Source organism: Paramisgurnus dabryanus, chromosome 24, assembly GCF_030506205.2.
Source record: "Paramisgurnus dabryanus chromosome 24, PD_genome_1.1, whole genome shotgun sequence".
Classification (NCBI taxonomy): Eukaryota; Metazoa; Chordata; class Actinopteri; order Cypriniformes; family Cobitidae; genus Paramisgurnus; species Paramisgurnus dabryanus.
The window spans coordinates 28718836-28742932 of NC_133360.1; the positions used below are offsets into that span (position 1 = coordinate 28718836).

At 36.2% G+C, this 24097-nt stretch overlaps 1 protein-coding gene across 11 annotated transcripts in view; it reads left to right on the forward strand.

The window, feature by feature from the left end:
• Positions 1-24097, forward strand: part of dock3 (dedicator of cytokinesis 3) — a 185198-nt gene that overhangs the window by 148157 nt on the left and 12944 nt on the right. For 6 of the 11 annotated variants that reach the window (XR_010529355.1, XM_065259814.2, XM_065259819.2 and 3 more), the window contains 27 exons: positions 4704-4828; positions 5167-5329; positions 5596-5702; positions 5906-6077; positions 6191-6288; positions 6372-6455; positions 7203-7303; positions 7410-7491; positions 8161-8331; positions 11135-11227; positions 11747-11939; positions 12122-12249; positions 12340-12486; positions 17930-18028; positions 18254-18348; positions 18533-18608; positions 19848-19948; positions 20051-20109; positions 20229-20377; positions 20608-20693; positions 20824-20850; positions 20987-21082; positions 21388-21448; positions 21534-21627; positions 22722-22870; positions 23657-23743; positions 23907-24011. Coding sequence is in view for 10 of the 11 variants with exons in the window: in XM_065259814.2 (XP_065115886.1) it covers positions 4704-4828; positions 5167-5329; positions 5596-5702; positions 5906-6077; positions 6191-6288; positions 6372-6455; positions 7203-7303; positions 7410-7491; positions 8161-8331; positions 11135-11227; positions 11747-11939; positions 12122-12249; positions 12340-12486; positions 17930-18028; positions 18254-18348; positions 18533-18608; positions 19848-19948; positions 20051-20109; positions 20229-20377; positions 20608-20693; positions 20824-20850; positions 20987-21082; positions 21388-21448; positions 21534-21627; positions 22722-22870; positions 23657-23743; positions 23907-24011 (2948 nt within the window). In the remaining variant the exon portion in view is untranslated. The remainder of the gene's footprint in view (positions 1-4703; positions 4829-5166; positions 5330-5595; positions 5703-5905; positions 6078-6190; positions 6289-6371; positions 6456-7202; positions 7304-7409; positions 7492-8160; positions 8332-11134; positions 11228-11746; positions 11940-12121; positions 12250-12339; positions 12487-17929; positions 18029-18253; positions 18349-18532; positions 18609-19847; positions 19949-20050; positions 20110-20228; positions 20378-20607; positions 20694-20823; positions 20851-20986; positions 21083-21387; positions 21449-21533; positions 21628-22721; positions 22871-23656; positions 23744-23906; positions 24012-24097) is intronic. The other 5 variants (XM_065259820.2, XM_065259821.1, XM_065259817.2 and 2 more) reach the window with 4 other exon arrangements.

A 24097-nucleotide genomic window follows, 5' to 3' on the forward strand; every position in this document is an offset into this window, starting at 1 on the left:
GCTGCATAAACTTCATTGTAACTTTGAAGCATTAAATCTTCAAAAAATACGTCATGCATCATATCGTTTGAAAGTTTAGACTCTCAGGATTTCATTAAGCGCACACACAAAGCATGAGCATGATTTATAGCAGTCATAAAACTGTAATCTAGTTGTTAGTTACCTGAACCGGGCGGCGCGGTTTAAGTTTGTTTACTTACCTTAAAAAACGTCCCTTTATCCGTTTCGGTGAAATTGTAAAAAAAAAAAATGATTATAAATCTCCAAGAGCCCAAGGAAATGGAATTTCCAAGCCGAAACCAAATTGATTTGTTCGCCTCACATCTTGATGTTTCTGACCGAATTACGATATAAAAACTGTAAACAATTAGTTCAGTAATAGACATTCATTCGACTCTTACTTTTCATTCTTATAATCCTATATTTGGGTGTTGCGTTTGTGGAGCAAAGTCTAACGAATCAAATATGTCCTCTTGTAGAATTTCAGCAGTTTCATAATAGGTTAAATTTAGCATTTTGGCACACTAATAAGTCAATACACTTCAGAGAGACAAAGATTCATGTGGGGTTTCTATTTTTACAGAATAGATTTTTAACTCATTCCCCGCCATTGACGAGTTATCTCGTCAATTAATAGAAAACATTTTCATTAGTCTTCCTGATGAGGTTTTATGTTAATTTTTTTTATTAAATTTTTTTTTATTTACTAATTTTAAACTCTGTGTATGTTTTGATAATCGTTCTGAATCTGATCTCTAACAAAACTCACAAAAATGCAATTATTTCAGGTTTTTGCTAAAAATATATATTTTTAAGAAAAAATGCCATATTTAAGAGTTTATAAGCAGAGAAAAAAAATATAGATAGGATGAAACATTTTTTTTCGTTTTGTTTGTTTGTTTGTTTGATTATTGTTTGTTTGAAAGCAAAGCATTTTATGTATTAGTTTCTCTCTTTTTTTTCTGTTTTTTTACTCTTATCGCTTGAGTTTGTGGTTAAAACAACTTTTTTTTACATGAAGTGACATCCTAACCCAAACCCCAATTCTAACCCCAACTCCAACTACCATGGTTTAAAAATAGACAAAAACATGAAGAAACCTAAATATTAAATGACATCCTAAATCCCAAATCTTACCCCAAACCCAAGCGACATTGGTTTAACAAACAGAAAAAAATTGAGAAACCAATATTTAACCAATACATTTTCCCTAGCGTCCCTATCCAAATCGACGCTCTTGCATTGTTATAGTTTTTTACTAGAAACTGCTTATTACTAATTGCTTACTAGTTTATCGACTGTTATTATACATTAACCAAGCATGATCAACAGCTGGAGAAAAAATAACTATTGATAGCTGACAAATTCTCGACAACTCAACACAATATCTATAATCCTACCCATCTGCTGTAGCTTCTCACGCTTGTACAACAAGCAAGTTTGGATGTTTTTCATGTTTTCAGCTGGTTGTTGTTTTTCTTGGAAGGAGTTTGTGGTTGTTCACTGAATAGAGAGCTTTATGTGGACTTTACAAACCCAGACAGCTCAGAAGCACTGGAGAAAGGACTGTGGCTGTTACCCATTACAGAAAGCCTCTGAATGCAGGGATGCAATCCAGCGAAACACCAGCGCTTACTGAGAACACAGCCTGCTGGTGCCAGATAACATTTGTACCGTGGTGTGGAACTGTAAAATACTGTCAGCCAAACAGACACGCGAACAAGGGTTTAGTCTTACGCAGTCTGCTGTTTGGTCTATCCAGCGTTTCTGAATGGAGCTCTGGCCATTTCCCTTGCTGTTAGAGTTCTTATGGGGCATTGAATGTAAAATAAAGCCTGTTTTTGTCAAATTAATCTCACTTTTTATAACATATTTATGGTTAAATAATCAATGAATCACCAGTTTATTAATAATAAGAAATACATGACGGGCAATACACATGACACTCCAAACACATATTTTGAATTTGTGCACCTCACTGTTTTTGACCCAAGCATAGGTTCACACAAGAACATGTATCATATTTTATAACATATATACTAGCAATACTATTGTAGCTAATAATGGTATGTGAGATTGTAATTTCAAAGTTAAATGAATAGTGCTATTAAGCAAATAAGCTGTATAATAATTGTCTGTAATAGCGTTTAATATTACCATACACTCTCAGAAATAAAGGTACAAAACTGTACCTTTTCTGTCACTGGGGCTGTACCCTTTCAAAAAGTACCGCTTTGCACCAAAGGATTTCATTTTAGTTCCTCAGAAGTACACGCTGGGACCAAAGAGAGCTTATTAGTACCTCAAAAATATATATTAGTAACTCAAAGGTACATATTGGTACTAAATGTTTACACATCTGTACCTAATGGTCCATACAATTACCTTCTTAAAGGGTGCTGCCCCACTGACAGCTAGGGTACATATTTTGACTTTTTTCTAACACTCTAGGTCCTAAAGGTACGGTAATCTACCAAAAATTGTATTCTGTTTTGTATTCCTGTAAAGGTACCAAACAGAAACTTAGGGTACAGCCCCAGTGACAGAAAAGGTACAGTTTTGTACCTTTATTTCTAACAGTGTATAGATAAAACGGCAAATGCAAAATTGTGTTTAGTCACAAAGGCCTTTCTTAAAATGTAAAGTTGATCTTGAGCAAAAATTATCCTCTCAAATCTAGCAAGCTATTTCTGGTACATTACACACAAATAGAGCATTGGCTTTATTGCAAGATAAGTTGGGAAGGTCATTTTTCTGCATTACTAGTCTCCTTTATTTAAAAATATATATACACCATGACAAAGATATTCAATGGATTTCTGGTATGGGAGCAAATTTAGGCTATGCTTAAAGTATAAACCTAAGCATACATCATCACACTCATAACTGTCTGCATATTCAGCTGCAAGGTGAATGTTAACACAAATAAAGAAATCACGTTAAGCCCCCAGAACTTCTTTTGCTAACAGCAAAAAACTTTTTTTCCCTATAGCATACAGGAAAGATCTGAGTGCTAGAAATAATATATTCTTTTTCTTTTATATCACTGATCTACTGGCCTACCATCATCGTGATGTCCAGCCGAAGTCTGCCTGGCGACAACCAACCGTTTAACTTTTAATTAAAATTTTTAAAACTTTTAATTTCCATAACATTTTTATAATATAGTATTCAATATCTCTCAAGGGCTTTTTCCTCCCCAGGACTTTTTTTCACAATTAGTTTTTTCTGCTAGGAGTTTTTTTTCAATCCCTTGGGAGTCAGCTGACATTAACTTAACTATGTTACGTTACATTACATATACGTTACAATATTACTCCGCTCACTACTTTGGTTTAATCTTAGCCACTGTAATTTGCTACTTTGTTGTCCTATGGTTTTTCTGTGTTTTCTTCCTGATTTTATTAACTCATTCCCCTCCAGCCTTTTTTTAAAAGTTGTCCGCCAGCATTTTATTTTTATTTTTAGAAGTTTCACAAAATGCCGTGGTGACATCGGAGTAAAAAAAACCTAAAGTTTAGTTTCATGTGCTCACGTGAAACTTTCATGTGCAGATTTTTTTTGTTTTGTTTTTAAAATTAAATAAAGAATAATTTAGATTTGCGATATAATAAAGCAAAAGTTTCATGTGTGCACGTGATAGATTCAAAGTTTCACGGGCGCACGCAAAAATAAACTATTTAATTTTTACTCCATGTCCCCTTAGGGGCTCCTTATAAATACGGGTATTTTTCTTCAAAAATATTTTTTTTAACAAAAAGCTGAAATAATTGCATTTTTGTGAAGGAATTTTGTTGTTCAGAACGATTATCAAAACATACACGAGGTTTAAAATTAGTAAATTATTTTTTTGCTTCAGTTTTTTACAAATTGGGCAATTGCTGTATTACAGATTAACATAAAAACTCATCAGGAACACCTTTTTTATGCAAATGTTTTCTCTTAATTGACGAGATAACTTGTCAATGGCGGGGAAAGAGTAAATGTAAAGCTGCATCGGAACAATTACACAATAGTGAAAAGCACTATATAAATGCAATTTAATTTAATATTCTGAGCATCACAACAAAGATGCGCTCACTTTCGAACAGAAGAAATGTGGGCCGTTGTGTCATTGGATGAAAACATTAATGGGAGAATCGTCCAAAAGCCCAGGGTCACATGTGAAAAAATATATTTTCTCTAGCCACTGGGCGCAGATTTGCGTCTGCAGTGTTCAGCTGGACAAATGATTTGACCTTTTGAATTGAAATAGCTTTTATTACACAAAAGGATTTAAAAGTGGAGCTAAATTTACTGTGCTTGGTCCATCTAAACCTAAAGTCTCGCAAAAGCTTGAACAAAGAAAAACATGTAGGTGTAAGAGCAAGAAAAATCTGAACTTTATCTAACTTAATAGAAAACCTCCAAACTGATCTCACAGTAACATCTACCTATTTCATGTTGTGGAGAATTTGTATGAACTTGTAAAAATGAATGCATTTTTTTCACTTGACAATGTGATCTCATTAGTATTCGTGGGCAAGAGCTGAAACAGATGTTTTGTGTTTTAATGTCATGTAAACCGTTAGCAATTAGCAGATTTAGCAAACTTGACGATGTGACTTTGAAGAGGTTCATTGAGAGAATACTGGAGTGCTAAGATAAAACTTCTCAATGTCTCAAAATAATGTTGTAAACATCCTTTTGTTTTTTATGTTTAGGTGATATACGCAATGATCTCTACCTCACACTGGAGAGAGGAGACTTCGAGAGAGGCGGCAAGAGCGTTCAGAAGAACATTGAGATCACCATGTATGTGCTTTACGCTGATGGCGAGATCCTGAAGGTACGTCAAACTATTGGCATTAAAACCAATCATAAGGGTGATTTATTCATCATCCGAAAGCTAAATAAACAAGCTTTCCATTGATTTATGGTTTAATAGGATAGGATATTTGGTGCAAAAAAATACAATATTGAGGAAATAATTTTTAAAGTTGTCCAAATTAAGTCCTTGGACGTCGTTATGGAAAGTGATCTTTACTTAATACCTTATGATTTTTGGCGATAATTTTCAGCCATACAGGTGCATGGTTTTGTGAAATCAAAGTCAAAAGAAACTTTAAAACGACATAAAAGCCATTTATTAAAGAGCGGTTTCTGTTTCATCTCATTTTTTATCAGGATTGCATTAGTCTGGGCTCAGGAGAGCACACCATCAGTGAATATCGGTCTTTTGTCCTCTACCACAACAACAGTCCACGCTGGAGTGAGGTCGTCAAACTGCCCATTCCCATTGACCGATTCCGCGGGTCGCATCTGCGCTTCGAATTCAGACACTGTTCAAGTAAAAATGCATCACTTTCAATAGATAACTATAGCATAAATTGTACCAGATAGAGAAGTAAAATCAGGCAGTAAGTGTCTAGCTTATAAGGGTTTCAATACTGCAGCAGATTTCTGCACCAAACTCTCAAAATGTTAGAAAATGTGTGACTTTATGTCCTTTCCAACGCGCATGAAGTGTTATAATCTGTCTAAATAACCCCAAAGTGCTTCTACTTGGCAACCAAATTGAACAATATTTCTGATAAGTATGCTGTATGTTCACAGCAAAGGACAAGGGGGAGAAGAAGCTTTTCGGCTTTGCTTTTACTCCACTAATGAGGGAAGACGGCACCACGCTGTCAGATGAAAGCCATGAGCTTTACGTCTACAAGGTGAAGACAACATCTGCTATGACTTTGCTGTTATTCAGTTATGCAATAATAGCAACACCCATAATGATAATAATGCTAATAATAAGGATAATAATGCCAATAATAATAATAATAATAATAATAATAATAATGTCAATAATAATAATAATAATTATTATTTTTGTTGAAATTTAATTGTAATCTGTCCTGTGTGTATGAACCAGTGTGATGAAAACACCACCTTCAGCAACCACGCGTTGTACCTTGGTCTGCCATGCTGTAAAGATGACTTCAACGGATGCCCGAACATCCCATCCAGTCTTATATTTCAGCGCAGCACCAAGGAAACCCTCTGGATTTCAACTCAACTCTCATCCACCAAACTTACACAGAACGGTAGCTTATTAACACCTTATAACTGTTTTATTACATAGTTATAACAACATTTCATAAAAGCTTACTTTTCTCAACTAATAGAGTTTTAACAGGCTCCTATTATGTTTCTTAAGTTGATCTGCTAGCTTTGTTAAAGTGGAAAGTACATCCGGACCGCGTAATGGACATTTTGGGTCGATTGCGACACGTCTGCGGGGAGGAAATTGTCAAAGTGAGCGTTCTGTCTTGTATATTATAATTATTTTTATTTAGATAATTATGATAATTTTTATTAATGTGGTTTTTATTCTCCAGTTTCTTCAAGATATTCTTGACACGCTGTTTTCGATTCTGGATGATAATACAGACAAATACGGACCTCTGGTGTTTCAGTCACTGGTGAGACAATTTTAATGCATGAATATTGTATTACTGTGCAATCATTTACATTAATAATTTAACGTTTTTATGAAGACTTCATCAAGTGTGTGTTTGTTCGTGTGAATGTTTTAAATCTGCTCGATTCATCTTGTTTAGGAAAACCTGTGCGGTATGTGTCTCATTTTGAAAAATGGTTGTTTTCTTCTGGCGTGGATCCAGGCATTATTAAGCATCACAGCTGCATGATTCTGCCGTCTCCAGAGAGCCTTTAGCTTCTTGTATTCGTGCAAAAAGAGTCAAGATGCTCTAGTCTTTCTCTCAGCCTGAATAGATCTGTCATGTTTCTGCATTGAGTATAGTGTACCTGCATAGGGTGTTTTCTTCTTGAGTTTTAAAAAAGGCAGCAGTTCTTTGAAAATTTTAATTTCCATAGACATTGCATTAACTACAGATAATACATTTCAGAGTTTAAAAAGCAGATATATCCAATACAAAGTAATCCCCAAGACACCTGGTGTCGATCCATTTTTGCAAGAAATTGAACGTTATTAACAAAATTATTAACGTAATGCAGGGTCTCTGACAAACATGAGCATGGTCTTTTTCTTGTGGTGGTGTCTGGTGGTGGTTGGCAAACTAGCCCATCAGTGCCACCTATAGAGTGGGAGGGTAAAGCGCACTTCCTGTATATCCCTCCTGCGTATGTATATCTAACAAGTGGGTTAAGATCTAAGCTTTAGACCTAACCTGTCTGTCTGTGTCCAGGTTTTTATCATCAATCTACTCCGGGACAGTAAGTTTTATCACTTCAGACCTGTGATGGACACCTACATCCAGAAACATTTTGCTGGAGCGCTTGCTTACAAGTGAGCATTTTTATTAGAAATAAAGTTGACTTGCTTATAAATATGAATTAAACTTGTCCACGTGGCTGCCAGGATAATCTAACTTTATTTTGTATTTGAAACACAGAGAACTGATTCGCTGTCTGAAGTGGTATATGGACCGATCAGCTGAAGTTGTACGACAGGATCACATCCAGGAAGCGATGAGGGTGAGGCCTCTGTGATGTCACTAAGTACCGATGTTCCTTTTTGGGTTTGGGTTGTTTGAAGTATTACATCATAATCCTTCTATCAGAAATGAATCTGTGTTCCTAATCACAAGTGACAAATAATTTCTTATTTTTATTTTCATTGAAAACCTGGAAATCCCACATCTTTTCATTCAACCCAGTATCCCGGAATTACGTACCTATAGTCACGTAAATTTGTGAGTCTTTTCCGTGACACTGACACGTTTTTCCACCTTTTTGCGCGAACATGTCATGTATTTCTGTTTACGTGTCATTCTCACGTTTTTGTTACTCAACTGTTTTGTCCTATTTTCTTACCATTGTCGCTTCGGTTTTTACGGCGCTTGCGTAAGCTGTTAGTAAATCTGGCCCCAAGTCTTTTCAAAGCAGGTGGCTATCTGAATATTTAAAGCACATGAAGTGACCATTTACATTTATGCACATGGCAGAAGTGACTTACATTGCATTTAATATGCATTTATATGTACAATCCTATAAATGTAATCAGTATGTGTTTTCTGGTGATCTAACCCTCGCAATGCAATACCAGTTAAACTAGAGGAATTAACACATTAACCCAAGTATAAATATCTCATTTATATGCTGATGTACTATCTATATGTTATGTTTACTGTAAATTCCCTCCAGGCTCTGGAATACCTGTTTAAATTCATCGTCCAGTCACGGATCCTCTACTCACGAGCCACCTGCGGGATGGAGGAGGACCAGTTTCGGGCGAGCATCCAAGAGCTTTTCCAGTCCATCCGCTTCGTGCTCAGCCTTGACAGCCGCAGCTCGGAGACCCTCATTTTCACTCAGGTCAGATACAAACTCAAGATACACTGAAATATTTATCAGCATCTTGTTGCAAAAGATCAGCTTTCTTGTGAGTTAGCTATAGAGAACCCGACTGGCGGCTCCCAAGAGTGCAATACTTAGTAGAGCAAAGAAGATGCTATTAAAAAATATATTAAAGCTAAAAATGATACGTACAATTTTTGCTACAAATTGTACAAGAACTAATAAAAGTATGCAATGGTTTGAGACCTAAAATTAAAAGTAATTACATTCACACCTGCAACTACTTGCTATTGCTATATTTACTGCACTTATTATTGCAGAAGTAACAAATAAAAACAGATGTTTGAAGCCAAAGGCTATGATTTTTCTTTTAATGAGAAAATTAAAAGCTTGACTTTAACAGCAGTGGGATGCCCTTAATAACATCATATTATATATAAACAATAACTGGACTTAATGTTTAGAGAATCCATCTATTCTCACTTACAAGAAAGAACAATCACAGATTAGATTTCATTTATATCTCTATTTCTCTATGTTCTCTATTTCTCGGATGTTTCTCCTGAGAAAAAAGAGAAGAGATCTCAACAAACTGAGCTAAGATTTGTCATTTAGAAGTTAAAATCCTTATCAAATGCATATTGCTTTAGATTATTTTACAACTCTATACTCTAATTGTATTTTATCAATTGTCTCATGTGTTTCTATTTTGATTTATCCTAAGCAATTCTTATGAGAAACATCTGAAATTGAATAGGTTGGATAGATATGTGCCAGTCAATCATAGGACACTTTAGAGAATCCTTCCTCTCAAAAATACTAGTTTAGCTGTTTAAAGTCTTTAACCTCTTAAGCCACTGTTGTTGATCCAGGATTTAAGCTGCTTTGGGTTTGTTTAGTCTTCACAGATTTTTCTGTCAAGCTCTGCCCTGAAGAAGTTGAATATGCACTGCAAAAAAAAAGATTTTCAAGAAAACATTATCTTAGCATAAAAATATCTAAAAATGACACAAGAAAATAAGTCTAGTTTTTAAACCAAAAATATCAAATTTAAGTGGTTTTGTGCATAAAACCAGCAAAAAATCTGCCAATGGGGTAAGCAAATTTTTCTTGAATTTAGTGTTTAAGAAAATAATTTTTTTGCTTACCCCATTGGCAGATTTTTTTGCTTGTTTTATGCACAAAATCACTTTAATTTTATATTTTTGGTCTAAAAACTAGACTAACTTTCTTGGGTCATTTTGCTCATTAAGAAAAAGCATCTTAATTTAAGAATGTTTAGATATTTTTACTAAAAACAAGACAAAAATACTATTTTTTTTTCTTGAAAATCATTTTTTGCAGTGTAATCTGTTTAAAAAAAAAAACATCAAAAGGAGATCCTTATAAATTATTTCTCATGTTGAATGAATTAGATTAATTTAGGTTTTTCTTGTGGGCTACTGGTGTTAAGCTCTGAAAAACTATATATTGTTGGAAAGCTCTAAGAATGTACTTTTTATATTTCGTTCTTCAAAAAGAATGACGTTAGTAAGAGTGATTTTCTAAAACGTCACGGGCCAACAGGTGGGCCCAATGTGTTATTACGTATTTATTTGCAAATATCCTTTAAGATTAAAATAATCTTGACAAACTATATATTGTTAGAAAGCTCTAAGAATGTAGTTTTCATATTTTATCTGAGGATAGAAATTGTATAGTGACCGTCATTTTGTTAAATGCCACTGACCCGTAGGAATACATATGAATGATTATATATTAATAATTCTAATTTTCTTCAAAAAATCTTTAAAAGTCTTCACAACCTCTTTATATCATTGGAAAGCTGTAAGAATGCAGTTTTCATATTTCAAAACCTTTTAATAATAATGCATTGACAGTAATTTATCAATTTGTGAGTAGGCAGCAAACCATTGACACCTAGTGGCCGTTGTTGGTAAAACTACTTTAAGTGTGACACAAACCTCATTTATTGTGATTTTAACTTGAAATTTGGTTCTGTCACCCCCATCCACTCAAAAGGGGGGACAGTTAAAGGGTTAAGCAGATCAGAGTCATTATGAAATGTTAAATATGCAGAACATACAGGAAGATCAACACCTACACTACCACCTCAAAAAAAGAAAAAGGTTTTTTTTCTTGAACTAAGTTTTTAAGAACTTTTTTTCTTACCCAATTGGCAGATTTATTTGCTTGTTTTAAGCACAAATTCTTAGATATAAAATGTTTCATTTGAGGTATAATTTCTGTAGCACAAACACTGTGGTTACATGGTGAACTTTAGTTTGGGCAGTGGTTTTCAAATTGTAAAAGATTGACAAAAATTTAAGTTTGTAAAAAGATTGGTCTCTTTATAATATCAAAATTACTATTTGTCTAACACAGATTAAATGTTTCTTCATACAAAATATGGTTATAAAGATGTGGGGAAAGGGGTCCCTCGTTAAAAGTGGGGTCCCTGCCATCATAAAATTTAAAAACCCTGGGGTTAGGGTATCTATGCACTTAAAAACACTTTTATATTCTCCAGGGCATTATAGAATGTAAAAGTGAACATATTTTTCTGCCACATGTTTTTTTTTTTATGTCAACACCATGTTATCAAAGTCATGTTCACATCTCCAACAAAACATTTAATTCTCATCCCACTATGAAATTGTGATACACACAACATGACTAAACACAGTACAGTACATCACACACACAGGACTGATTTTACAAAGTTTTTTGTTGACATCTTTTTTGTGACCTTTGTCAACACCTCCCATCCTTGCACTGGTTCTTGACCGAATCCTGCCCCACCTCACTGTACTCCCCCTAGGGTCCCCAGCCTCCGACAGGACCGGCCACTACCAACCAGGGCAGCTGCTTGCAGCCGTTGAGCAGTAGTGCCCCACGGCCCTCTCCTCTGTCCGTAAGTAGATGCAGCTTGTTTGTCACACAGTAATGGAATGGAGACTCCCTCACAACCCAACCCATCGACAAGGTGCAAAACATCAATGCAAGCACCCACTACCTCTCCAGACCACCAGAACCGAACAACACCAACAAACGCTACCCAACTTCCCCAAACCTGTTTGGTTTTTGCTTTGACGTGTTTCTCAGCTTTGATTGCTGTGTTTGATGCCGAATCTTCTCCCGCACAAGCATTGATAACTTTCACAACCCTCACAAGTTTGGACCTGTTTGATCACCCCCACAATTTCTGTTTCCTTCAGTGGTATTGAACCGGAAACCAGTGGATGGTGTCTTTGGACTGTTGAGCAAAAATGGAAATGAAAAAGATCTTTTTGATCTATTTAAGTATTTAACCGTGACCATGTGACATAACCGATGACTTCCCATCTTTGGCCAGCAGTCCTTCACTGACACATTGAGATGTTCAGACTCTGTCCTTCATCCTTCATCTGTCTTTCTCTGATCTCCTCTCCAGGCTGCCCTTCTCAACTCTTTCCCAGCTATATTTGATGAGCTCCTGCAGATGTTCACGGTTCAGGAAGTAGCAGAGTTTGTTAGGGGAACTCTCGGCAGTATGCCCAGCACAGTTCACATCGGTCAGTCCATGGACGTGGTGAAGCTGCAGTCCATCGCCCGTACTGTGGACAGCAGGCTTTTCTCCTTCCCAGGTAGGGGTTTACATTTATCAATGAGATATTTGATGTGTGACAACTGTAGATAAACTCATAACAGGGTTTCTTTCAAATATTTACTTGATTAGGATCAGTTAGCAGTTGTAGCATGGATAAAATGTGCTGTAAAGCAGTTTTGTGTCTCATATCTTTACCATTATTTCTTTCTCTGTCTACAGAGTCGAGGAGAATTCTGCTTCCTGTGGTTCTTCATCATATTCATCTGCATCTGAGGCAACAGAAGGAGCTTCTCATCTGTTCAGGGATCTTGAGCAGCATCTTCTCCATTATTAAAAGCAGCTCACTGGTATACAAACGCAATTAGCCGTTTTAAAACCTGGAACACTTCCCACATCTTGTGAGCGACTTTAAGGATCGAGTGTTTTTCTTTTTGTAGGAGAGCTCTGTGCAGGAAGAGGTGGAGATGATGGTGGAGAGCTTGTTGGATGTGTTGTTGCAGACACTGTTGGCCATCATGAGTAAATCTCAGTCGCAGGAGGCGGTAAGAGGGCAGCGCTGTCCACAGTGCACGGCTGAAATCACTGTTAGTAACTAACAATCTGATTCTTCTACCTTTTTCCTTCCCTCCATTCCTTCAGTATTCTCATCCACCTGCTTGGCAGCATCTGTTCCTCTCTTTCTTAGCTGAATACTTTCCTTTAGAGTGCATCAGAACAAAAATCACTGATTTTCTCTATTTTATTTTTTATGGTAAACTTTAAACCGATCAAGACAGATCTAATGTATTCCCAGCTGGCTAAACAGTTATATATGCTTTAGTAAAAAATGAGTCAGCATAATTTAAATGTATTTTTACCAAATGTTTTTAAAAAGCGCACGATACACAGTCTAAACAGGCATGTCCGAATCCACTTTTGCTAATTTAACCACAGGAAAAATGGTTTGTGCGCCTAGCACACAGTCTAAAAGGGTTGTTCCTATTTTTGTAATGAGTAATGGGTGTGTTTTGGGTGTAATGTGCAATAAACCAATGAGAGTCCCATCTCCCATCCCCATTAAAAGCCAGTTGCACTCGCGCCATGCCGATTCCCTATTTAGATGATGGATATTATAAACTGAAAAACTAAGCGGAGGAAGAAGACCACCAGTTTAAGATTGATGTTAAAAGATTGCGCTGTTTTTATTTGTATTCAAATTGTTATTTATGAATTAAAAACTTTAAAAGTCATTTTCTTAGGTGTAATCTCAAAGAATAATTTACAAATTAGCAATAAAAGGTTTGTACTCTTTATTTGTAGCAAACAGGAGATAAAAGAATTTACAAACGTGTCGAGAGCCGATTCCGAAAGGTTTCAGCACTCAGACAGCGCCATGAGTGTTTCGAAAAACATTACATAAAAACGGTTCTCATCTGTTCATATCCACAAGTATAAAGTCATCATATACAATAAATCTGTGGGGTAGCATAAAAACCATAGATGCAAAATTTGCATTTGTTTAACGCAAAACATTAAATTACTTACCAGGCTACAGGTGAAGCAGCTCTTTACGCCTTCTAACGTCTCATAATCGGTCCTAATTTATTTTATATCATTACATTTGAATCCTTTGATTTTTCATATTTTAAGCATTTTTGTGCTGCTGCGCATTCATGTATGTGATAAGCAAACCCGCGTCGTCCAGTTTATAGGAGCATATTACTAACGCGCTCATTAAATAACAAAAACAATATTGTGCAGTTGCCTCAAAAATAGTTGCCTCAAAATAGCCAACAATGCACCTGAACACACCTCATTTTCAGACCAGAACGCCCATGGGCGCAAAATTGGGCGCAAATGCATTTGATATTTAAACAACATGACGCTGAACGTGAAAACAACAACTTCGCTGGGCAAAACTGCATTGTGCCAGGTGTATGATAGGGCCCTTTGTTTGAAATGTTTTCATTTTGGTCTATGTCTCTTTAGGAAGAGATACATTTGAAAATCCTATGAAGAATTTGGGTGGTTTTAGGAATGGCACTACCTGTTCATCTCTTTCTATTTCACATTAATGTGTACACTATGTCTTGTCGTATGTCTCTTACTCTCACCAACTCACATAATTTGTCTTCATAAGGGTGAGATTTATGAAATCTGCATGTAAAATTTCCATATTACATCCCAAAAAAACAAAAACAAATACTTTAAGTTAAGTATTACTACATATTGCAAAGGCAGTACAAAAATATGCTATACTCCCCGATTGCACAGCTTGTTTGAATGCTTCTGGTCAATGATTCTGATTGGCCATTTGCAGGTTTGTTATTCCCAGATAACAACCTATCAAAACTAGCGGTAAATAATTTTGACAGGTACAGTTTAATATTACACAAAAAATCTATATAAATATGTCTTTTAATAACATACAGGGGCGTAGCAACCGGGGGGGATGGGGGGGTCACGACCCCCCCAGTTTTACTGTTAGTCCACAAGGCCACCAAGCATCAAAGTGGCCAGAAGTCATACATTTTAATGAGAGACGGTGGCGAGCTCCGGCGAGCAACAGCGCAGTGCGTCATGTACAGTTTTCTCTGATTTGTTACTTAGATTTGAGTGAACTAACATTCAGCCAATCACAGAGCGAATCACCTCTTGAGCGTGTCTGCATGAGCTTCAAATCTCTTGTTGCTCTTGTGAAGTTTTGTCTGTTCATTCACTTTTGCTATCACGCCGTCTGGGATAAAATGCACCCCAGAAAAAAGCAAAGGACGATTAGCCTACATAATTTTTTCAAACACACGTTAGATAATGTTGCAGTATGTAGTGATGACACAAATCACGAGATAAAGTTTTCATGTTATGATTTAACCTACTGTAGTTAAAATACACTATGGACCTCCTCACGCTGCGCAGGAGTTTAGAGCTAAAATATGGTTTGTTTATCTCAGTTTAATTTTAATTCGAGTTGTGTTGCACCACTTACATTTAAACACAGCTTACAAATCTTATAATATAGATTAAAACGTATTTATGCTAAACCCATCATCTGCGCTGATGAATCTGCCGGTGTAATTAAACAGCAACAAATGTTGACGTTGTCATTCATAAAGAAAATAAACAGTTTATGCAGGCAAATGTATTATATTTTTTGTAGCCTATTATAAATCACTATACATCGGTAATCTAAAGATCTTATTCAAATAAAAACATTTGACGATCTTTTAAAACAATCAATTGTATTTATTAACGAAGCAATGTGGCAGGAAATATTGCGAAGCTCAGTTATTGTGATATAATGAATGAACAAGATGTGCTGACGCTACGCATTTGTCATGAAGCACCGCCGTGTGTCCGTTTATTCACTGCTCTCAGTTTCTGACTGGAGCGCGCATGACAATGGAGAAGCGCATACGAGCATCGGGAGCTGTCACTGGTAGTGTTAAGTAATATTTTTAAGCCGTCAAACTCACTCTGTTGAGACGTTATAATAAACGCATCTTTAAATAGTGCCACCACGCTCGCGGTGTCTCTTTTTGATGATTTAGCCACATATTTAATTGTAGAAAATGTATTTGAACTCATCATACATTAAAGTTAATCAGAGATTTAAAACAAAGTTTAAAGTAATGGAGCAACAGGATTAAAGATAATCTAGTTTAATTGTCAAAAGTTTGGAAGTTTTGATGTTTTGATTAAGGGCCGCTGGAAGTCATTTTGAACAGGGGGTGCTGTGAAATAATTGTTTTTTAAACAAAAAACCTATGAGCCTATAGGCCTATTTAAAATTCATTTTAAAAATAAATACATTGAGGTTTACTACTTTATTGTCATATACACTTCAGTGCACACAGCCAGGGTCTGAAACATACAGACATCATCAGTTATCAGATAAATATATGCGCTATTAATCAGAAGCAGAAATACTTTTAATTATTATAACAACATAATATTAATTAAACTTCACAATTTTTAATGTCCATGCGGACTAACATATTTTACTTTCGTTTTTAAATTAGGATCACACGTCGATTAACAGTGGTAAAATATTCTCACAACATACCTAGTATATTTTTAAATAGATCTTTTTTTTCACTAAATAGTACTATTACTGGCTTTTTTTTAACTTATAATTCATAAATTGAACAAATATAATAATGGGTTTAGTTCTAATATTGTTTAGCCTACTTTTATAAAAAAAATACATGGTGTATAATTACATTTTTAGAATATATTAGGCTTTATATAAGGTTTGTACTCTAAAAATTCTTTATTTGTTACAAACAAGAGATAAAGAATTTACAAACGTTCTCATCTCACCATATCCACAGGTAAAGAGTCATTATACAATAAATTTGTGAGGTAGCATTTAAAAAAAAAAAAGATGCATTCGTTTAAAGTAAAGCATTTATTTACTTAGCTACAGATGAAGCAGCTCTTTACGTCTCATAATCGGTCATCATTTATGTCCAAGAGACTCAATAATAATAATCTTTTATATTTTAATCCTTTAATTTTTCATATTAAAAAGCGTTTTTGTGCTGTTTCGCATCCATGTATGTGATAAGCAAACCCGCGTTATCATCCTGTTAATACTGTATGGGCATAATATCAACGCGCTCTTTACTCTAGCAAAAGACACTCGCGTCGCGCATTGCGCCGGTTGTATAATAGAGTCCAAAGTCTCTCATGAGCTAGGGGACGAATGCCCAGGGAGTTCAGAATTTCTGTGTGGGCATGCATTAGCCAAAGGTGTGTGAGTCTATTCTGGGTCATGGTGCTGCGTACCCATGTCGTCAAAAGACGCAAGGCGGAGAAAGTGCGCTCGGATGAGGCCACGGAGATGGCACAGACAGTAATGAAATTAAAATCCAAAATACACGTAATAACCGTGTGTCAAAAATAATCTCCTAACATATTCATAAGTAATATATAAATTGCGCAAAATATTTTTACTTAAAAAAAATCTCCCCCTCGCCAACAGGGGGTACTGCACCCGCAGCACCCCCACTTACCAAGGCCATTGTTTGATTAAATAACTTACTTCCTTCTTGAAAATATTAAAAACTTGTAAATACATTTATTTAGGTTTTACTGCTATATTTTCATAAAATGTATGTTGTATAAAATTAGTGTATATGTAATCTGTATATTCATCAAAAAATACAAATGTAGTGTAACTGAAATATTGTAACTATCATAAAATATTTTTATTTCATAAAAATAAAGTAGGCTATAGATGGTCTCACATTGGTTTCAAAGTCCTGCAGTATTTTTAAATTGTGAGTATGATTTCACAAAAATAGGTTCATGTAAGCTATCATGGCATGTTCCCAAAATTGCCACTAGGGTGCTGTAAAATGCCAATTGTTATTCTATTTAGAATGTATTATTATGAACATCAGCTTAAGGTCACATTACCATACTGTCCCCCCCACTTTTTAAATGGCTGCTACGCCCCTGATAACATATATGACATTATATGTACAAATCATCAAACCAAATATGAGCAAAAAAATTCAAATATTTTAAATCAGTATTTAATGCTTCTTACCTTTCTTATGTGGTCAATAGCCGTGTAATAAGCCGCATAATGTACAGACAGCCGTATTTTATCGCAGAATAAGTTTACGCTTTGCATCAATTCTTGATCTGTGTTAACAACCGGCTGCCTGTACAACATTCCTTACATAAAAAACTATACAAATATTGTCGGTGGTATGGTATCCTTTATAAAGGTCCTAATATGTATTATTTAGGTGCTGATTTGGTAGCAGTATGTACCTAACATATATGCACCCTTTAGGTACCAATGTACCGCCACAGTGACAGCTTTTGTACCTTTATTTCTTATTGTGATCCTTTGTGATTTTGGAGGAAAATATAACTTATATGTGTTGTTGACAGGTTTCATGAAATTCACCCGTGTATGTTCGTTCCCTCACCTCATTTTGCTACCCCGCTCCCCTTTGATACATTGTATTGGCTGTTTGAGGGTCATCGAAACAGATTGATTGGCTCACAAGGCTTTCTCTTGCTTTCCGTCAGGGAGAATACGTGTCCTGTCTTTTGTCGCTTCTGCGGCAAATGTCGGATATTCACTTCCAACACCTGCTGGACAACTTCCAGAGCAAAGAAGAGCTGAAGGTGAGTCAAAATAATTTACATAGGAAATCGATTTTTCTGGGACAGCAGTCGATTCTTTTACAAGAACAAATTTGACTGCACAATGCCAGAATCGACCAATCAGCAGAGAGTAAAATTGATTCCAAATACAGCTATTGTAGAAAGCGGGATTCATTTATAATGATTTAAAAAATGCGGCCCATAAAATCAATAGGTAATCTCTTTCATCTTCCCAATGTCTTTCAGGAATTCTTGCTGAAGATCTTCTGTGTGTTCAGAAACCTGATGAAGCTCAGCATTTTTCCCCGTGATTGGAACGTCATGCGGCTCCTAACCAGCAAGTGAGAATCTTTACTTTCTTGAAAATCTGCTCCAAACATATTGTCTACCTTTAAAAATCACCTTGATTGTTGTTTGAAAGGCTGATTGTGAGTAATATGATTCATAAATGTTAAATAAATACATTGTTATAATTCTAGATATTTAAAGCCCTTGTGATTCTCTCTCTCTCTTTCTTCTTTCCAGTATAATTGTGAGCACAACTCAATATCTATCACCTGCTCTACATAAAAGCTTCACAGAGGCTGACTTTGATTTTAAGGTGCGTGACCGTGCATCATGCACACATTTCCTAGCTTGTAGTTAACTCTACCACACCACAGATGTGTACCAAAACACACGTTTAAAGGGACACTTCACCCATTTGCATTAAGCTTTGTATAGTTAGAACCCCAGTAATGTTTTATATGGTCGTACATCATTTCCTCAGTTGCTGCTGAGACAGGAGAAATACAGATTTCAGTGTTGCACTTCCTTCTTTCAATGGTGTAAAAATTATCATTTTGCATCATTGAAAGAAGGAAGTCCAATATCTGTGTTGAGGGGGTGAGACTACAAACACCCCTTTTCTTGGTCAAATAGGCACCAAATTCTAAATGTATTTTAATGTATTTTGACTACAAATATGACGCACTTTCAATAAAGATTCATGTTTCTATGGGTGAAATGCTCCTTTAAAGATGCACGCACACCGTCTACAGCTTATGTGCAACGTGCATATCGTGCATCACACACACAAACACGTACCGTATGTATGCACACATGTATGCACGCTCCTGCTAGGGCATTCATGGCTGAAACACGGACATGCGAACTGGCGTCTAATTTGTTCATTTGCTGTTCATACAATAATGAGTCATATAAAAATAAAATTGGGGTATGGCTTCCTGTTAAGCTTATGAAAGGGAGGGGTTTATGCAGAAACACACCTACCAAAGATGTCAATCAAAGATCTCAATGATGGAGCAGATTAACTCACTCCCCGCCAGCCATTTTTTTTAAAAGTTGCCCGCAAGCGTTTTTTTTTTTGTAATTTTCACAAGTTTCACAAAATGCCTTCCAAGTAAATTTTCTTCTTAAAATATATAAACATACAAATATATCAAATGAAAGAACAGACCCTCCCCAAACAAAACGGGAAAAAAAACATATCTATCTATATTTTTTCTCTGCTTATAAACTCTTAAATATGTTTCGTTAAAAATATTTTTAGCAAAAATCTGAAATAATTGCATTTTTTGTGAAGGAATTAAGTTAGAGATCAAATTCAGAGCGATTATCAAAACATACACAGAGTTTAAAATTAGTAGATAACATTTTTGCTTCAGTTTTTTATAAATTGGGTAAGAGCGCCATCTAGTGGAAAATCGAGGTATTGCAGATTAACATAAAAATTCATCATGAACATGTTTTTTATGCAAATGTTTTCTCTTAATTGACGAGATAAGTTGTCAATGGCGGGGAAAGAGTTAAAGCTTTTGTGTGTTTGTTTGTTTCTCAGGTGTGGAATTCATACTTCAGTCTGGTTGTGCTGTTTATCAATCAGCCCAGTCTACAGCTGGAAACACTGACACCGGCCAAAAGAAAGAAGGTCTTTGACAAGTAAGACTTTACATCCATACGTACAATAGACTACAGTCAACCTGCATGGATTTCGAGGCGGTTTTTAACTGTTTGTTTGCTCTGTTTTTGTTGTTTGTATAGGTATGGTGATATGAGAGTCATGATGGCTTATGAACTATTTAGCATGTGGCAGAATTTGGGTAAGCGTTTTATTTTCTTCATTCTGCTGTTTTCCTGCATTTCTCTACATGCAATGACAACATTTTTCACAACATCAGCTCAAGTCAGTGTTGGTTTGCTTTGTTTGTCTGCACTGCAGGTGAGAATAAGATCCACTTCATACCAGGAATGATTGGGCCATTTCTGGGCGTGACCCTTGTGCCACAAAATGAAGTCCGGAATATAATGATCCCCATTTTTCACGACATGATGGACTGGGAACAACGAAAGAACGGCAATTTCAAACAGGTCTTGTTTAAAATAGTTCACACTTAATAAAATATGACCCTGTCTGTGAAATCCAGGTTGATGAGATTAGAAACGTCAAGTGACATGATCAGTCAATATTAAAGATATCAAGATTATATGTTCAATACAATATGTGGGATGAATATATGTAGATCAGGCTGAAAAAATATATTTGAGTGAAGTTTAATTACATCTCATTCTTCATCGATTATTACTTCATCTGTGTACAGGTGGAGGCAGAGCTGATAGACAAACTGGACAGTCTGGTGTCTGAAGGCAAAGGAGATGAGAATTACAGAGAGCTCTTCAGTTTACTGTGAGTAACACACACACAAACACACACACTTTAACTTGTCTCTTCTGTAAAACACACAACCAGCATGTGTTGTGTTGCTTTTATCATAATCTGAGTGTCTCTGCTTTACCTTGTGCTGCGGGATATATAGAACACAACTCTTTGGGCCTTACCCAAGGTAAGAGGAAACTAACCTTGTTTAACCAATCAGATGCCACTAACAACACCCGTGAGAGTCTACGTGACATTAGCCAATGGGGTTGTTTACCTACAGCCTGTAAAGTGTTCTTATAAGTGTGTTTTGTGTGCTGTAGTCTGCTGGAGAAAATAGAACAAGAGACCTGGAGGGAAACGGGCGTTTCTTTCGTCACGTCGGTCACTCGCTTAATGGAGCGACTACTTGACTACAGGTAAAACTCACATCTGGTTTAGCCTGAATGATTATCAAGACATACAAGGAGTTTAAAATGTTGGAAAATTCATTTTTGGGTAAGAGTGCCATCTAGTGGATAATAGTGGAATTACAGATCGCCATAAAAACTCATCAGGAAAGCGTCATTGGCAGGGAAATGTTTTCTCTTAATTAAAGAGATAACTTGTCAATGGCAAGGAAAGAGTTAAATAGCAAGAGGGGATTGAATCCATGGTCTTTGTGCTGCTATTGCGTTACAGGAACTTTGCTAATGTCAAACTGTTTTGTCTTTTGTGTCGGCAGGGACTGCATGAAAGGTGATGAAACAGAAAACAAGAAAATAGGCTGCACTGTAAATCTGCTGGTGAGTTTTGTCTTTCATTTGAACATGAGGTTTTTTCTGCACTTAACCAAGAGCGAATTGATGATCTTTTGCTCGTATGTTTTAGAATTTCTACAAGTCAGAGATTAACAAGGAGGAGATGTATATCCGATACATTCACAAGCTGTGCGACATGCACCTGCAAGCTGAAAACTACACAGGTGAGACATGCACATCTATTCTGAGTTATACATATGCATTTATGCATATGACAGATTTGCAGAGCAGTACAATCAGTGTTCGAATGCCACAAAGTGATACTGTCCATTATTTGTCCCAATTTCGCAATAAACTAATCCAAAAAGATTTCTGTCTGAAATAAATGCAAACTGTCAAGTGAGCCTCACGCTGTTTTCTGGAGGAATTGACAGATTGTTAGATTTAGGATTGTACGGAGCCCTTAAGGGGACATGGACCAAAAATTAAATAAAGTTTAGTTTTGCGTGCGCACATGAAACTATTGCGTTTAGTTTCGCGTGCGCACGTAAAATTTTCGTGTGCGCACGTGAAACTTTCGCTTTCACACGCGCACGTGAAAGTTTCACGTGAGCATGCAAAACTAAACTTAAAAATAAATCTGACTTTAGAAAAACTAGATTTTTTTACTTCAATGTCACCTTAGGGGCTTTTAAAAATTTGAGTAATGTGGCATTCACATCAGACACGGAAGAGACAACAAGTGTGATTGATTTACATGTTAAGTCAATGCAAGGATGCGAACAGGCATCCTGCGGCACGGAATAGTGCGTTGCCGCGAGAAAAACGCAAGTTGAAAAATCTGAACTTTGCGGATATTCACGCTGCATTAAACAATCAGGAGCTTGCTCTCGTAGTCACGTGATTACAGGGAGTGAGTGGAGTCGCAGAAGCTCCTCCAATGATGCAAATTTCAGCGTGAATGTCTCGAATGACTAGAATTTCACGGGTGGCCTTCACACGCGAATGAACCGATTAAACTCAAAATGTTCATGTGTCCAACTATGCGCAAATAGCGCATTTTTGCCACCTCTACCGTGGCTGGTGAGAATATTGATCCACGATCTTACATTAAAATCATGGCGACCAGAAAGGGGGGGCTGGTGCTTAGCTGGGGACCCCCATAATCTTTGACATAATTCGAACACGGATTACAATGTATACATTTTTATCAGTATATGTGTTCCTGGGTTCAAACCCATGAGCTTGTGTTGCCAATTCCATCTTCTGCCAGCTGAGCCAAAAGGATGAGTATAATACCAAACGTTATGTTCAACAGAGGCGGCGTTTACTCTGCTGCTGTATTGGGAACTCCTGCACTGGGAGGAAAGACCACTCCGAGAATTCCTGCATTATCCTGCACAGAGCGAATGGCATCGCAAGGAGGGTCTTTGTCGTAAAGTCATCCATTATTTCAACAAGGGAAAGGTTGGTTCATGTAAAGTTGAGACACTGAGTGTGTTTAGATGCACAGTCTTACAGTATGCTGATTATGCTTAATAAAGTGATAACGAAATATCAGCTAATAAAATGTACACGAAAAACCATTTTCTTTTATCGAGTAAAGCGCATAAATGGCGTAAGAAAAAAACGATCGGCACAGGTAGTATTTTTTGCTCATTACCCTGATGCATGTAAACACCTTTACTGGCTTTCATGTAGTTTTGCTAAACATTCTGCAGACACAAGACGAGAGACAATAGTATAGCTTAAGACAGATTTCCCGTTTGCTTTTTGAACAACTATATGTACTATAGGCGGTGATGTCACTGCCTGAAAAAAACCTGACACATCTCCAAATCCCATGTAAACTCAGTTTTCTGCCTAGCCGGTTTACTGATTTGCATGTAAACGCATTAAGACCGATTTCAATAATAAGCAGATTTTTGATAGTTCCGCTTATCCTGCACATATAGACGCACATATTGTTTAGCATTGAGATGGTAAATGTACTGAATTTTGTTTGGCTAGCTTACTTAATTTATTTACATAATAAATTATGATTATGACTCTGTAGCTACTGTTATACCACGTTAATTGTGTTTTTAATATGTTAATTGTGTTTTTCTCATACTCCTCCGACAGAAAATGCTGTGAAATTTTGTTATAATCTTACCTAAAATTGAACACTATTCTCTTCCTACTTGGTATTTTCTTATTAAAATGCAAATCTAGTTTATATACATGCCAAACTTGCAGTTATGTGTGTTTCAGTGTTGGGAGTACGGCATCCCCTTATGCCGAGAGCTAGCCTTCCAGTACGAGTCCCTTTACGATTATCAGAGTCTCAGCTGGATACGGGTCAGCGATTTATATGTTTTGTTTATGTATATAAATAGATTTTATATAACAACCCTTTCAGTGGACCTAATTTCTGTTGATGGACTGTAATAATGTTTTTCATTATTATGCTGAGGAGGTGGCCGATCCCTTTGTGAATATTTGGCTTTTTCTTTCTCTACAGAAAATGGAGGCAGCGTATTATGACAACATCATGGAGCAGCAGAGACTTGAACCTGAGTTTTTCAGGGTGGGATTTTACGGTCGAAAATTCCCCTTCTTTCTTAGGGTGAGTGGACTTTATAAACCTTGCCACATTGTTATTAATAAAATATTAAGCTGTTCTTTCTCATAAACTGTTAAAATTAAGGGACA